The sequence below is a fragment of the Nycticebus coucang genome, chromosome 9 (genome assembly GCF_027406575.1).
Source record: "Nycticebus coucang isolate mNycCou1 chromosome 9, mNycCou1.pri, whole genome shotgun sequence".
Classification (NCBI taxonomy): domain Eukaryota; kingdom Metazoa; phylum Chordata; class Mammalia; order Primates; family Lorisidae; genus Nycticebus; species Nycticebus coucang.
Window position 1 is genome coordinate 54750586 of NC_069788.1, and position 15420 is coordinate 54766005.

General features: G+C 43.6%; 1 protein-coding gene across 5 annotated transcripts in view; it reads left to right on the forward strand.

Moving 5' to 3' along the window:
* The window catches only part of RIPOR2 (RHO family interacting cell polarization regulator 2), a 269719-nt gene that overhangs the window by 214471 nt on the left and 39828 nt on the right, over nt 1-15420 (forward strand). For all 5 annotated transcript variants that reach the window (XM_053602052.1, XM_053602056.1, XM_053602053.1 and 2 more), the window contains exons 9-13: nt 5082-5125; nt 6652-6777; nt 7120-7268; nt 9001-9130; nt 13491-14162. In XM_053602052.1, coding sequence (XP_053458027.1) covers nt 5082-5125; nt 6652-6777; nt 7120-7268; nt 9001-9130; nt 13491-14162 — 1121 coding nt within the window. The remainder of the gene's footprint in view (nt 1-5081; nt 5126-6651; nt 6778-7119; nt 7269-9000; nt 9131-13490; nt 14163-15420) is intronic.

Below are 15420 nucleotides of genomic sequence, written 5' to 3' on the forward strand. Positions count from 1 at the left end.
GGTTCCAAGAAATTTTGCTTTAACAACATGGAATGAGAAGCTCAAAAACATCACTACTAAGTATCTTTCTCCCATTCAGTAAAGTTCTTTAGATATAAAATTTCTGGTAATTTTGAAAGAGGAAGAAAAAAACCTTCAAAGGCTTCTCCCCTTTATGCACCTTTATCTATCAACAATACTAGATAAGTTTCTTTTCTTTTCTTTTTTTTTTATTGTTGGGGATTCATTGAGGGTACAATAAGCCAGGTTACACTGATTGATAAGTTTCTTTTTAAACAGTATTCCATTATAATTACACAGATAAATAGACAATGATTAATCCTGAACAAATTTGCAGAGGTTTTCAAGAAGCAATTTATTAGAATTACTAGCATGTCCATTTGGGGATTTGTAAGAGCTAGTCAGTTGTGCTTTCTTTCAGAAGTATTTTTTCCTAAGGACTAAATGCTTCAGAAAATTATTAGTGAAAATAGGCTTCTTTAATAGTGTTCTTATTTCACTAAGTCTTAAGTGGCTTATGTTCTAATCATTACTGAAAGCTGTTCTAGGTGGACCGACTCCATAGCTAGGAAGATATGAGGAACTGATGAGTTGCTGCCATCTACTGACAAATAATTGTAACAGGAGGTGCTTTTTTTAAAGCATCCCTGGACCTTTGCTGCCATCTTGCCCATGGCAATGTCCATCAGGGCAGGTGGAATGCAGATTTGCTCATTCAAGAGTCTTACAACTTATTAACAGGGCTATTCTTAGAAAGCAAAACATACTGTGTAAAATCATGTTTAAATGAATATACGACAACCCAGAACTCAAAGGTTATAAATGACAACTTGAAGATGCTGAGGAACCAAGGACTCGGTTTATCTGATATCTTTGTCTGCAAAGGAATCTTAAGAGTCATAGAGCTGAGCCAGGCATGGCTCACACCTGTAATCCTAGCACTCTAGGAGGCCAAGGAGGGTGGAATTCTTGAGCTCACGAGTTGAGACCAGCCTGAGCCAAGAGTGAAACCCCATCTCTAAAAAATATAGCCGGTCATTGTGATGGACACCTATAGTCCCAGCTACTCTGGAGGCTGAGGCAGGAGGACCGCTTCAGCCCAAGAGTCTGAGGTTGCTGTGAGCTATGACACCATGGCACTCTACTGAAGGTGACAAAATGAGACTCTGTCTCAATAAAAATAAATTTAAAAAAAATCACAGAACTGTTTTTATGCCAGTTAATCAAAATTATTTCCTCTCAGGCTGCTTTGATGAAATCACTGGGTAACCATGATAAGATTGTTGGTGTTTTCCTGAATCTCTGTTTTGACATTTTGAAAGTAGTAGCTTCTCGGGGCAGCGCCTGTGGCTCAGTCGGTAAGGCGCCGGCCCCCTATACCGAGGGTGGTGGGTTCAAACCCGGCCCCGGCCAAACTGCAACCAAAAAATAGCCGGGCGTTGTGGCGGGCGCCTGTAGTCCCAGCTACTTGGGAGGCTGAGGCAAGAGAATCGCTTAAGCCCAGGAGTTGGAGGTTGCTGTGAGCTGTGTGAGGCCACGGCATTCTACCGAGGGCCATAAAGTGAGACTCTGTCTCTACAAAAAAAAAAAAAAGAAAGTAGTAGCTTCTCATTTTTTAATGTTTTATTATTATTTTGTTGTTATTGTTGAGACAGAGTCTCACCATGTTGCGCTTGGTAGAGCGCTGTGGCATCACAGCTCACAGCAACCTCAAACTCTTGGGCTTAAGAGAGTCTTTTGCCTCAGCCTCCCAAGCAGCTGGGACCATAGGTGCCTGCCGCAATGCCCGGCTATTTTTTGTCGCAGTTGTCATTGTTGTTTTTAGCTGGCCGGGGCCAAGTTCGAACCCGCCACCCTCAGTGTATGTGGCTGGCTCTGTAACCACTGTGCTACAGACACCGAGCCAGTTCTCATTTTTTAAAACATAGAGAATCAATAAATAAAATCACTCATAATCACTTCGCCCAGTACTAAATTTTGTTAAAATTATCATAAATATCCAACCAGCTTTTCTTGTGTACATGCTGCCTATCAGTGTGTGATTTTTTAAATACCTTTCTTTTTTATTACAAAATACATTCTTAATTTTTAAAAAATAATAATTATAACTTACTGTCAAAAATTTAACTTTCTCCACAATCTCATCCTACCAGTGATGATTATTTTAACAGTTTGGAATGCTTCTCTAGACCTTTTTCATTATGGATATACTTATATGTAGTTGAGATCATACTCTACGTATTTTATGTCCTGCTTTTTTCTTTAATTGGATTATTTTATTATAAAATTTCATTGGTTATTTTCATCAAGAAATTAAAAGGTAATAAAAATGTTTGGGCCTATTTTTATTTAATTTGTTATAATTTCCTTAATTAAATCTTTGAGTCTTTAGGTCCCTGCGAATGTAGAGAGCTTTGCTTTGTGATTGGTACAGAAACAACTAACAAATAACTAAAATCAGAAACAACTGATTAAAGCTGGAAATGGGAAAATTAGCTGGGTATGGTGGCAGACACCTGTAGTCCCAGCTCCTCGGAGACTGAGGCAGGAGGATTGCTTGAGTACAGGCATTTGCAAGTGCAGTGAACTGTGATGACACCACTAACGCTCTAACCCAGACAACAGAGTGAGATTTCATCTCAACAAACAATAAATAAATACAGTAAAGCTGGGGTCACTAATAAGTGACTGTGGATGAGCTTAGTTGTAGCCTTTGTTATGCCTGTGTAACTTGCATGCCTTCCTCTCCACACCTCTATTCACGGGAGGCACACAGTAGGCATCCAGATAGTGTTGAATGCTCACATGCCATTCACTCAGCCTGGAAGTATCTGTGCACCCATGCCCTCATTTTACTGCAGTGTATTCTGCTACTCAAATGCTACTTTCCTCCATGAAACTATCTTATGTTAAAAAAGATAGCTTTTTTTTTTTTTAAAAATTTAACTATAGAAGTAATACATTCTCATGAAAATACATAATACAGAAAACATGCAAAGAACTCCTTTAGCTCTCTCCACTGCTGTTCCCCTCCGTAATGTTTGCTGTGTCTTCTCATATGATGATACCTCTTTAATGAATAGTAGATGGTATGTGCTCAATAAACAGTATTATCCGGATATATAGTCATTACTATGTCTTAAGCACCTACTATGTGTTAGATGCCTTCTGTTGTCCTTACAGATATTTCTGTGGACACTGTTATTCCTATTTTAAAGGTAAAGAAATGGGGTAAAATAAATTCTCTGGAGTAGGCTAACTTGCAGCTAAGAGAGAAATCAACCTTGGGTTTAGCTCCATCTTACTGTCTGCAGGTGCTTGGACACGGGACCCTTATCTGTTTCATTCCTGTGGGCTTTAATCATATTTTGTTCTGTTATAGGTATCTATACCTAAATCTTTCTTTCTTTCTTTCTTTTTTTTTTTTTTGAGACAGAGTCTCACTATGTCCCCCTCAGTAGAGTGCTGTGGCGTCACAGCTCACAACAACCTGAAACTCTTGGGCTTAAGGGATTCTCTTGCTTCAGCCTCCCAAGTAGCTGGGACTACAGGTGCCTGTCACAATACCCAGCTATTTTTTGTTGCAGTTGTCATTGTTGTTTATCTGGCCTGGGCCAGGTTCAAACCCACTAGCTTGGGTGTATGAAGCTGGCACTGTAACCACTGTGCTGTGGGCACCAAGCCTGTAAAATCTTTCTTAATTTACAAATTATTACCCCAATGCCTAGCCTAGACCTTCATACATGATGGGCTTTCAACAAATAGTTACAGAAAAAAAGAAAAAAACTTATCAAACCCTGGGTTCCTGAGATGTTCCGAGATAGTGGCCATCTAGTATGACAAGATGGTCTTTAATGATGCACCAGAGAGAGATCATCCTGGATCTGAAATTGAGCAGATCCAGTTAGAAATGACTTGCTGGACACCTACGGTGCATCTTATAAGGGAACATGTGAAACTTAGTAAGTGTAGACTATAAATGTCTTAACACAATAACTAGAAAATGCCAGGAAGGCTATGTTAACCAGTGTGATGAAAATATGTCAAATGGTCTATAAAACCAGTGTATGGTGCCCCATGATCACATTAATGTACACAGCTATGATTTAATGAAAGGAAAGAAAGAAAAGAAAGAAAGAAAGAACGAAAAGAAAAGAAAGGAAGGAAGGAAGGAAGAAAAGAAAGAAAGAAATGACTTGCTGGGGCTCAGCGCCTGTGGCTCAAGCGGCTAAGGCGCTAGCCACATACACCTGAGCTGGTAGGTTCGAATCCAACCCAGGCCTGCCAAACGACAATGATGGTTGCAACCAAAAAATAGCCAGGCATTGTGGCGGGCGCCTGTAGTCCAGCCACTTGGAAGGCTGAGGCAGGAGAATCGCTTGAGCCCAGGAGTTGGAGGTTGCTGTGAGCTGTGATGCCATAGCACTCTACACAGGGTAACAGCTTGAGGCTCTGTCTCAAAAAAAAAGAAAAAGAAAAGAAATGACTTGCTCGGTGGTACGGTAGAAGAAAAGTCACATCTTCATTTTGGGGGTGTAGGTTATTGTCATTTGGTTGGTTGGCTTGATTTTATTTAGTTTCTTAATCACTGGTTTTGTGTAAATGATAATCCATTTTCAGGTATTTCATAACACAGTAGATGGTGGTAACAGGATGAGGAAAACAGAGGGAAAACGGTGACTCTTAACTCAATTGGGAGGTACTTAAAAATCATAACTCTTAGGACAGAAAAAGAAACAAGAGATCAGTTCATTTTCTTAGAGATATATTGCAGAAATAAATGTATTTTTCGGATCCTGGAATCTGGGTGGACCTTAAGTTGTCCAAAGGTACACAAGCACCAGTTCACATTTGCACAGCCTTCCCTGCCTTGGAATCCACCTCTTCCCTCACCCCATCAGAGAGTGTCCTCTCAAGCTATGATAGAAAGAATTCCAAAAATAGCTGTTCCCCATGGATGCACCCCCAAAGGGGGTGAGTTTGCACAAAGGTCCGACAGTTTACTTGAATTGTGTGGAGGTATGGGTGTATAAGGAGGGGAGATGCCTTCTGCACCTCAATTCCCAATTGCTTGCTTGCAGGTCTGGCTGGCTTTGCTCGCCTCTGTCCTGGAGATCAGTATGAGGTGAGTATTGCCTTGGTCCATATGTTGGAATTGAGAACTTGAAGGGCGGGAGCCAGTTGTCATTATTTTGTTTCTTAAGTTGACTCATTTTATTGTTAATTTTGAATTTTGAAAAACATTTTAACCCATTGAGAAAGTTTGGAGATTGATATTGGTATAAGACTTCCACATGCCTTTGATCTGGATTCAGCACCACTTTTTAACACTATGCCACATTTGCTTCATTATTGTTACTATTGTTGTTGTTACTTTGCTGAACCTTCTTACAGCAAGATGCAGAGAACTTGACCCTTCATCCCCAAATTCTTCTCCTAAGAATGAAAGGACATTCTCTCCCATAAGACTGCGCAGTCCCCCACACCAGTGAGCCTGACATTGGCACTTTAGCTAATGTCACTGATACAGTCTATGTTCATATTTGTCCAGTATCCTAATTCTGTAGCAGGTTTTTTTTTTCCTAATCCAAGATCCAATCCAGAATCATGAGTGAAGAATAAGAACATCTAGATCTTTCTTTATCAAATATACACTCCATAAAGCCTGTGATCTTTTCCTCCTTCAAAAAGGAACTTATATGATGGCTTCATCTGACTGTCTCCTTCAAAACCTTCTACAATCATACCTCTTGGGAGGGGTGAACTTTAAAGCTGTCTGCCCACAGGGAGATGGCACACCTTCTCCCCAGAGTGGGTTGGATAATAAGTCCTTGTCCAGCCCCATCTCCCTAATTCAGAAGGAGGATATCTCTCTTCCTTGCTTCTTTTGGTTTTTTGACTTTTTTTGAGACAGAGTCTCACTCTAATGCCCCAGACTAGAGAGCCATGGTGTCACAGCTCACAGCAACCTCAAACTCCTGGGATGAGGTGATTCTCCTGCCTCAGCCTCCCAAGTAGTTGGGATTAGCCCAGCTAATTTTTCCATTTTTAGTAGTGGTGGATCTTGATCAGGCTGGTTTCACACTCTTGAGCACAAGCAATCCTCCTGCCTCGGGCTCCTGTAGTTATGGATTACAGGCATGAGACTTTGCAGCAGGCCTTTAGCTGATGATTTCTTATCTCTCAAAAGGAGATGGGGCATGTGGAGAATTAATCCCAATGGCTGCTCTATTGATATAGAACTTTTTTTTTTTTTTTTGTGGTTTTTGGCCAGGGCTAGGTTTGAACCTGCCACCTCCGGCATAAGGGACCGGCGCTCTACTCCTTGAGCCACAGGCGCCGCCCTATTGATATAGAACTAACAAGCAAGAGAACTGTTTGACAAGAGTGAACAGAAGGGCACAGAGCGGTGACTTTTTACTAATGAAAACCCTCTACCCCTCTGTCTTAGAGAAGCAGAACTTAACTCCCTTAAAACAAATCTCTTCCTCTCTCAGTCATCATCTCTACCAAGACCCAGGAGTAAGGGGGTAGCAGGAGAGGCTGGAGAAGGAGAAGACTGGCAGTCACCTGTGGCCTTGCCTTTTGACCTTGGTGTTGGGGGGGAGGGTGGTCAGTGGAACATGAGGGCTGTTGGATTCTCCTCGCCAGATTTTCATGAAGTATGGCCGGCAGAGGTGGAAACTGAAAGGCAAGATAGAAGTAAATGGCAAGCAGAGCTGGGACGGAGAAGAAACAGTTTTCCTGCCCCTAATAGTTGGGTTCATTTCCATCAAGGTACAGTATTGTCATTGCCTTCTGTCATCACTCCTGGTGCCATGGCTGGGTGGGGGACTTTGGTGGGGGATCTATGGTGGGGGACTTTACCTGTGACCTCTGCCTGCCACTCCTCTGTCCTGCAGATTTCTCTGCGATCCACCACAAAGACAGCTGCTGTCATGTCAGAGCGGGCAAAAGTCGATGTAACATGAGCTTTTGAATTGTCCACTTCTGATTTCAGATATGATGCTGAAAGAAATAACAAAACTGGCTAAGAAAAAAAGAGAAAGGATCCTAGAGTATCCCTCCTTTCTCCTCTGCTGTAATGTGAGGCATTTCCTCCCTCTCCCTCTCTGCTAGGTCACGGAGCTCAAAGGGCTAGCAACACACATCCTGGTAGGCAGCGTCACCTGCGAGACCAAAGAGCTATTTGCAGCCCGACCTCAGGTGGTGGCTGTTGACATCAATGACCTTGGCACCATCAAACTGAACTTGGAGATCACCTGGTAGTAAGTTGCCATTCTTTTACTTCATCATGTGAAAATATGTGCTACAGCAGTGGTTCTCAACCTTGCTAATTGCTGCGGTTACAAATGGAAAAAAGGGGTCGCGACCCACAGGTTGAGAACTGCTGTGCTACAGCCTAGTGCTACTTCAAGCTGGGACACAGACCATCAGTAGCACCCGGGAGCTTGTCAGGAAGGCAGAATCTCAGGCACTATGCCAGACCCAATGTGTCTGAATCTCTCAGACAAAGAACCTGTTTAATGGACTCACCAGGTGATAGGCACACAAGCAAGGGTTGGGGAAGCATGAGTCATTTCCCTCTCTTCTTTTTTTTTTTTTTTTTTTCCGGAGACAGAGCCTCAAGCTGTCCCCCTGGGTAGAGTGTCATTGCATCACAGCTCACAGCAACCTCCAACTCCTGGCTCAAGCAATTCTCCTGCCTCTGCCTCCCAAGTAGCTGGGACTACAGACGCCTGCCACAATGCCTGGCTATTTTTTTGGTTGCAGCTGTCATTGTTGTTTGGCAGGCCCAGGCTGGATTCGAACCGGCCAGCTCAGGTGTATGTGGCTGGTGCCTTAGCCGCTTGAGCCACAGGTGCCGAGCCCACTCTCTTCTTTTTATTTTAAATTATTTTATTATGCCTCCTTCTCTCCCTACATTTAAATATATAAAGAAATATGTCTTCTCAAGTAAACTAATCTGAAAGAAGCTAACTGTTTAATAGGAGCTATTTTGCCCTCAGGAAGCTCCTGATCCTTGCTGTGATGCTTTGATTGCTTAACCCACTTTATCTTGGCACATGTATGTATATGGCACATTGCTCTGGAAAATTATGAATATTCTTGGTTCCTTCACACTCTATTTACTGAAATAAAGTATTTCCAAAGGGCAAGAGGTATCATTTGTCAAAGCGATGAACTTAAAAGTGTTTTTCCAAAGTCACCCTGTGAGAAAGGTTGTGATAATCTATTAACACTGTAGCTCACATTTGGTATTCTTTTCCTGGTAGGTAGCCAAATAAATATGACATGTTGAGTATTTATGTTCAGAGTCTCCTTTACAATGCAGAGTCGGGTGTGAGAGCAACAAAGACGCTGTTGCTTTGTCATTAAAACAGCTTCAGATCAGAGCCCTTTGCCCAGCCCTTCCCTCCTCATAGTCTGTGGTCATTGACGTCTCAGATGCAAGATCATTCTTCTTGCTGGATGAATTGGATGTCATGATGATAAGTGGCATCATTGTGAGCAGACTGTTAGTCTCTTCTCAATCACAAGAGGCTCTGTGTCAACTGAAATGAATGGGATTCTATTTTGAGTGTTTTCTTTAGAACTGAACAATAGTCTGTTAATCTCTTATATTGTTATAAGTGGTTAGTCCTACAAAGCTCAAAGAATTTTTCATTGACTTTTCCAACATCTTATTTTGTTGGTCAGGCATTATACATTTATGTTTCTAATATCAGTGAGGAAACAGACACATCCAGGTGTACAGATAAATTGTGCTTAAAGATGTGATAGTAATCGGGGCTCCCTTGGGTGGGTCTAGACTCCATTTTCTGTTCCACTTTCTTTTATCTGGGTTTATTTTCTGACAACCAATTTAGCCAAAACCAGCCCAGTTCCCAGTGGTGTGAGTTTGTTTAATTTAGTAGGAGATGCTCACTTGGCCCACAGTCCATTGATTATAGGTGATTTTTAACGAACATGCACACACGGAGCCCTGTTGTTTTGCAGTCCGTTTGATGTGGAGGACACGACCCCATCCTCAGGCGCTGGGAACAAGGCTGCAGCCCTGCAAAGGAGAATGTCCATGTACAGCCAGGGGACCCCGGAGACTCCCACCTTCAAAGACCACTCCTTCTTTGTAAGTTCAGTGTGATTTCTGGAGTAGTATCCATGAGCCTGAGCCAGTGCTTGCCCCTAGTGTTTGAAATGCTTCCCGGACGGTGTCAGGGATTCTCAGTAATTCCATCAGGGGTGGGGGGCCTCCTCTGTCTTTCCTCTCCCTGCACCCACTTCACCTAGTGCTTTGATGATAACTTACAGAGTTTTTCAAACATTCTTTAAGATCAGCCTTTTAAAGAAGTAGCTGTAAATAATGGCCTGCTTATTTTAATCAGAAATGCTTGCTAATCAGCTAACAGCACATGGTAACCTGATTCTCCCCACTGACTCCCCCATCTTGCTTTGACTTCTGAAGCGGTGGCTGCATCCTTCACCAGACAAGCCGAGGCAGCTGTCTGTCTTGAGTGCCTTGCAAGACACTTTCCTTGCCAAGCTGCATCGCAGCCGCTCTTTCAGTGACCTGCCATCCCTCAGGCTGAGGCCCAAGGCCGTGCTAGAGTTTTATGTGAGTGTGGCCTGCCCAGGTGTGGCGTCCTTGACTTGAGGAGCTTGTGGCCTTTGTCTTTCGGCATGTCTCTCATTTGGTCTTCTCTTTCTTGCATGCTGGGTAATGATTACAGCTGTCCCGTCCTCAGTGTGGGAAACGCAACCGGGCATGCCGCTTTCTCAGAGAAGGTGGACCTTCTCCTTTAATGATCTCTGTTTGTGCTGTGACTTTTCTCCATTGTGGCAAAGATATCCATGGTAACAAGATTTTCATTTTTCAAAACTACATTTACACTTAAGGCCAAACAAGATTTTATTTCAGAAGGTAAATAAGTTTAAGGCTTTCAAAAACTAGCATTCAAGGAACGCAGAAGGATTTCAACCAATTTTACTAGCGCTATTTCTATTTGAAGAGGCTCTCAGTCTTAGTTTATTATAGTGTTTGTTAATTTTATAATACCTTGATAAAAGAAGCCCTTAATTCATAGGAACATAATAGGTAACCTACACTGTATGTACACATTATGTCACCAGAGAATACACTGAGTAGCCTATTCTTCCCAGACTGTAGTAATCTTGAAGGTTCAGTGAGGAAAGGACTAAAGTCTTCTAGTAAATAATAATTGTATCTTATTCACCAAATTAAAAAATGCAGGTGGAAAGGACCAGGCTAAACTCTAATAGACTTTCAAATTTCAAATAGAATTCATGCTCATATGCTGCACATTAGAGGGCTGTAGGGGAGAGTCAGTAGAAGTTTAATAGCATAATTTAAATAAGATTAAGATTAGAAAAAAACTTGATGGTTTCCTGTAGCCTCCTGGGTCAACACAAAGGTCCTCAGAGTGGTCGTCCCCATCCAGGCACAGCCCAGCTCAGGCCTGTCTCTCATCTTTCCACCCTTTATCCTCTGCTCTGGCCCCTCTGAGCTTCTCAGTGTCTTCCAAAGGCACCACATGCTTTCAGGACCTCACGTCTTCCCAGACACTGTTGTTTCTAGGATGTGCTTCTTCCTCCTCTGCCTCTTCCTCCTGGCCTCTGCCTCACCCACCCCCAAGGCTGAGCTCCAGGATTAGTTCTGTCTGGGGCAGCAGCTCTCCCTGGATAGGGCCCTCCCCGCACCACATCACCCTCCCTTACAGCACGTAGGCCATTCCACTCCTTGGGCAGGAGGCCTCAATTTATTCTAACTCAGTATTTGCCACTTAAGTGGATGCAGGTAGGTTTAGAAATCAGAACTCGAGAGACATGGTTGAGGAGGACTTTGGAAATTCAATCCCCCTGCCTCCCTGTCCCTCAGTGCTGCTGTGAGATTCAGGCCCAGGACATGGGATGAGGCTGGGCAGGACCACCTGGAGGACCCATGGGTTCTGGGAGATGCCTGAGGGACCCCCACAGAGGAGGTGCAGGGAGTAGGACTCCAGGCCTTGTCCTGTCTCTCCCCAACAGCTCCCCCTTGGATCTCTCCTAGAGGCCTAAGCTGTAGGGCAGTGTTTTTCAACCTTTTTTATCTCACAGCACACTTGAACCTGTAGTTAAACTTCCACAGCACACTTATATTATGTTGATCAAAAAGAAGAGTAAAATAAAGAATATACTTACTGTGCTTTGAGCTTCTTTCAAAAATAATTTCATTAATGATCTTTAAAGATTTCCGAGACTTTAATATAAAGGCAATAGATGATCTAACACAAGGGGTGGGGTAGGAAGATGAGGGATGGGGGCTCACAGTGTATGGCACACCTCTTGAGGGCGGGACACAATTACGAGAGACTTTACCTAACAACCACAATCAGTGTAACCTAATTCTTTGTACCCTCAATGAATCCCAAACAATAAAAAAAAAAATTCCGAGGCACACCTAAAATATCCTCTCGGAGCATACCTGTGTGCGGCGGCACACCAGTTGAAAATCACGCTTTAGGGGGAGGGTGTGCAAATAGAGGAGGGAGGAAAATAAAATAAATAAGCTGCAGGAAAAGAAGAGGAACATCAGGACCCACTGCTTCCAGGACTTTGAGAGCAGTTTCATAATCACTAACAGAAGGAAACATTCTCAGGCCCAGAGGTGAAGAGACTGAGCTTGTAGAAATTACTTGAGTGTTGGGTGGCGCCGGTGGCTCAGTGAGCAGGGTGCCGGCCCCATCTACCAAGGGTGGCGGGTTCAAACCCGGCCCTGGCTAAACTGCAACAATAACAAAAAAAAAAAAAGAAATTATTTGAGTGTCCCAGCGACTTGTCATTTTACTTGCCCTGCAGTTAAGATAAATCACCTTCCCATCAGACTAGAGTGGACAGTTGAGATGGAGCTCACTGCACATGTTGGGATCTTGAGGCCTCAGACCCAGCAGCAATGGGACCCAGGACACAGCCGGAGGAGGGCACAGAGACTGTCTTTCTGTTCATACCCCATTTCACTTACTGTAGCATTCCTGTGTGCTAGGCTTTTCCCAGCTCTGTTATGAGAATTCATCAGCTGTTTATAATTATAACAGGCATTAGCTTGATACTTGCCATTTCCTTTAAAAATCTAATCTGGGCCAAGCGGGATGGCTCACACCTGGAATCCCAGCATTTTGGGAGGCTGAAGTGGGAGGATCGCTTGAGGCCAAGAGTTCCAGACCAGCCTGGCAACCTAGGAAGAACCTGTTCTCTACACAAAATAAGAAAAGTTAGCCAGGCATCGTAGTGCATGCCTGTAGTCTCAGCTACTCAGGAGGCTAAGGCAGGAGAAAGAAACACAATAATCTGGAATCCAAGAAAAATGAACTATTTTGATGGAGTTAATCTCAAATAACGAGATAACCATTTTCACCAAGCAGCATTTAGACATTATACACTGATCCCACAGTACAAGGAAAGCTGACTTCAAAATTGTAAAGCCAGAATAAACCAATGATCTTGGTTACCTGGATATTTCTGACCCCTTCCTTCAGAGTTCTGCTTCATGAAGCACAGGGTGTACCCATGACACAGCGTGGGTCTGCTGGACAGAGGACTCAGTGTTTCCAGACTCACTGTGAGCCCCGAGGCAGATGTTCAATGTATTAGTCTTTTTCTCTTATTCCTGTAAATGTATGGCTGGCCTTGAATTATATATGGCCTGGTTATTAAATTAAAACATTTTCAAGAGCTTGGGATTATGGGTAGAAATTTTTCAAAAAATAAGTAACTGAAGCAGAACAAAACATCCTATCTTTGCCATGAAATAGCATGAATGTTAGAAAGTCTTTAAAGATAGATGCCAGAAAGAAAAGAAGAAAAAGAGGGCGGCGCCTGTGGCTCAGTGAGTAGGGCGCCAGCCCCATATGCCGAGGGTGGCGGGTTCAAACCCAGCCCCGGCCAAACTGCAACAAAAAAATAGCCGGGCTTTGTGGCGGGCGCCTGTAGGCCCAGCTGCTCGGGAGGCTGAGGCAAGAGAATCGCATAAGCCCAACAGTAGAGGTTGCTGTGAGCCATGTGACCTCACGGCACTCTACCCGAGGGCGGTACAGTGAGACTCTGTCTCTACAAAAAAAAAAAAAGAAAGAAAGAAAAGAAGAAAAAGAAAAAATCAGTAGAACTATTCATAACTATGGCTGCCAAATATTGTGAGATCCTGGGATGCAGAAAACAAGCACCATCCCCACCCACCCAGACTTTTCTTTTGAGTAATGTCAAACCTAAGAATAGTACCATGAACTTTCACCTAGATTCACCAAGGGAAATAGTTTTTTAATGGCTTGTTCTCTTTTGCCAGCCAAACACACACACACAGAAATCAAGAAATAAAAAGCTAATACTATGAAAATTCGGCTTTTGCATTTTAGTCACTGTATATCCTAGGTGGAATTAAGCCACACCCAATGCATTATTTGTATCAAATATAATAACAAAGTACTTTTCACCCACAGTCAAATCTGCCTGATGACATCTTCGAAGATGGAAAGGCAGCTGAAGAGAAAATGCCACTCTCTCTCAGCTTCAGCGACCTGCCCAATGGGGACTGCACCCTCATCTCCAACTCAACCAATCCAGAAATTACCATCACCCCTGCAGAGCTTCACCACAGCAGCCTGTCCTCCCAGAATGAGGGCAGGGATGATACCAGCTTGCCCTCTTCCAGGAACTCCTTGGGAGAAGGCCAGGAGCCAAAGTCACACCTGCAGGAGGAAGACCGGGAAGAGCCTGGGCAACGGGCCTCGGCCACTTCTGAGCCTTGCCGCCGGCAGTCTGCAGGCCCTGGGGCTGACCACCTGTTCCTTGAGAAAGATGTAGCGGAGGCACTTCTGCGAGAGTCTGAGGAGGCCTCTGAACTCAAGCCCGTGGAACTGGACACTTTTGAGGGAAACATCACGAAGCAGCTGGTCAAGAGGCTCACCTCGGCAGAGGTGCCAGTGGCCACAGAGAGGCTGCTCTTTGAGGGCTCTGTCAGTGGAGAGTCTGAAGGCTGTAGATCCTTTCTAGATGGAAGCTTAGAAGATGCCTTTAATGGGCTTTTCCTCGCATTAGAACCACATAAAGAGCAATATAAAGAGTTTCAGGATCTGAACCAAGAAGTCATGCATTTGGATGATATTCTAAAAGTAAGTATGTCTTCAGAAAATTTGGATTAGGTTTGGAAAGAGGTGTCCTAAACCAGCATTCTATTTAAGATAGCATATCTTTTTTTTAAATCCTGTCCAATCACAGGATCAATAGATAATCCTTTAAATGGCATTGATTTTAAGCTGGGCTCCATGGCTCACACCTATAATCCTAGCACTTTGGGAGGCTGAGGTGGGTGAATTGCTTGAGCTCGGGAATTCGAGATCAATCTGAGTAAGAGCGAGACACATCTCTACTAAAAAATGGAAAAAAAACTAGCCAAGTGTTGTGGTGAGTGCCTGTAGTCCCAGTTACTCAGGAGGGTGAGGCAAGAGGCTCACTTGAGTCCAAGAGTTTGAGATTGCTGTGAGCTGTGACCCTACAGCACTCAACTGGGGCAACACAGTGAGACTCTGTCTCAAAAAAGAAATAAATAGCATTGATTTTTTTATGGCAACAGTGCATGTTAATTTATGTTTTCCTGACAGCAGGAGATTACTAACTGCATTGATTAGGACTTATATGAATAACTCTAGAGAATTCCTCCAGTCCCAGAGTTAATCATTCCAATCCCAAATGAGAAATGGTTGCACTTTGATCAGAGCCTCACAGACGTCCCTGAGCAGACTCGCTCTTAGGGTTCTAGGAAAGCAGAGCACCCCTTTCCTGATTGGAGTCAGAGCTCTGATGTGAGAGCCAAGGGCATCCTTCTCCCCTTCTTGCCCCACCCTCCATCCCCACATAGCACTGCCTGCTTGGAGGATTCCCTTCTGGATTTGGCCCAAATCAGGAAGTCAGAATCTCTGAATAATCATCAGTAAATAATCTTTCGTTCTGCTCTTGCAGCCTCCACCAGAGATATCTGCCTCAATCCTTGGTGATCAGATAGCCCAGGTAGAGGTGGGGAGGTAGCATGACAGGGATGACTTCCTCTGAAGCAGGCAGTCCTAATAGTGAGCTCATATTGCTCCATCAGAAGGCCCTTGTCTTCCCCTGACATACAGATGAAATTTTTTCAAAACAATGCACATGGCTAAGCACAGTAGCTCACACCTCTAATCCCAGCATTCTAGGAAGCCAAGGCCATAGGATCACTTGAGGTCAGAAGTTCAAGACCAGCCTGAGCAACATAGCAAGACCCCATCTTTACAAAAAAAAAAAATTAAATATTAACCAGGTAGTGGCACATGCCTGTAGTCTTAGCTACTCCAGAGGCTGTGACAAGAGGATCACTTGAGCCCAGGAGTTCAGGGTTAC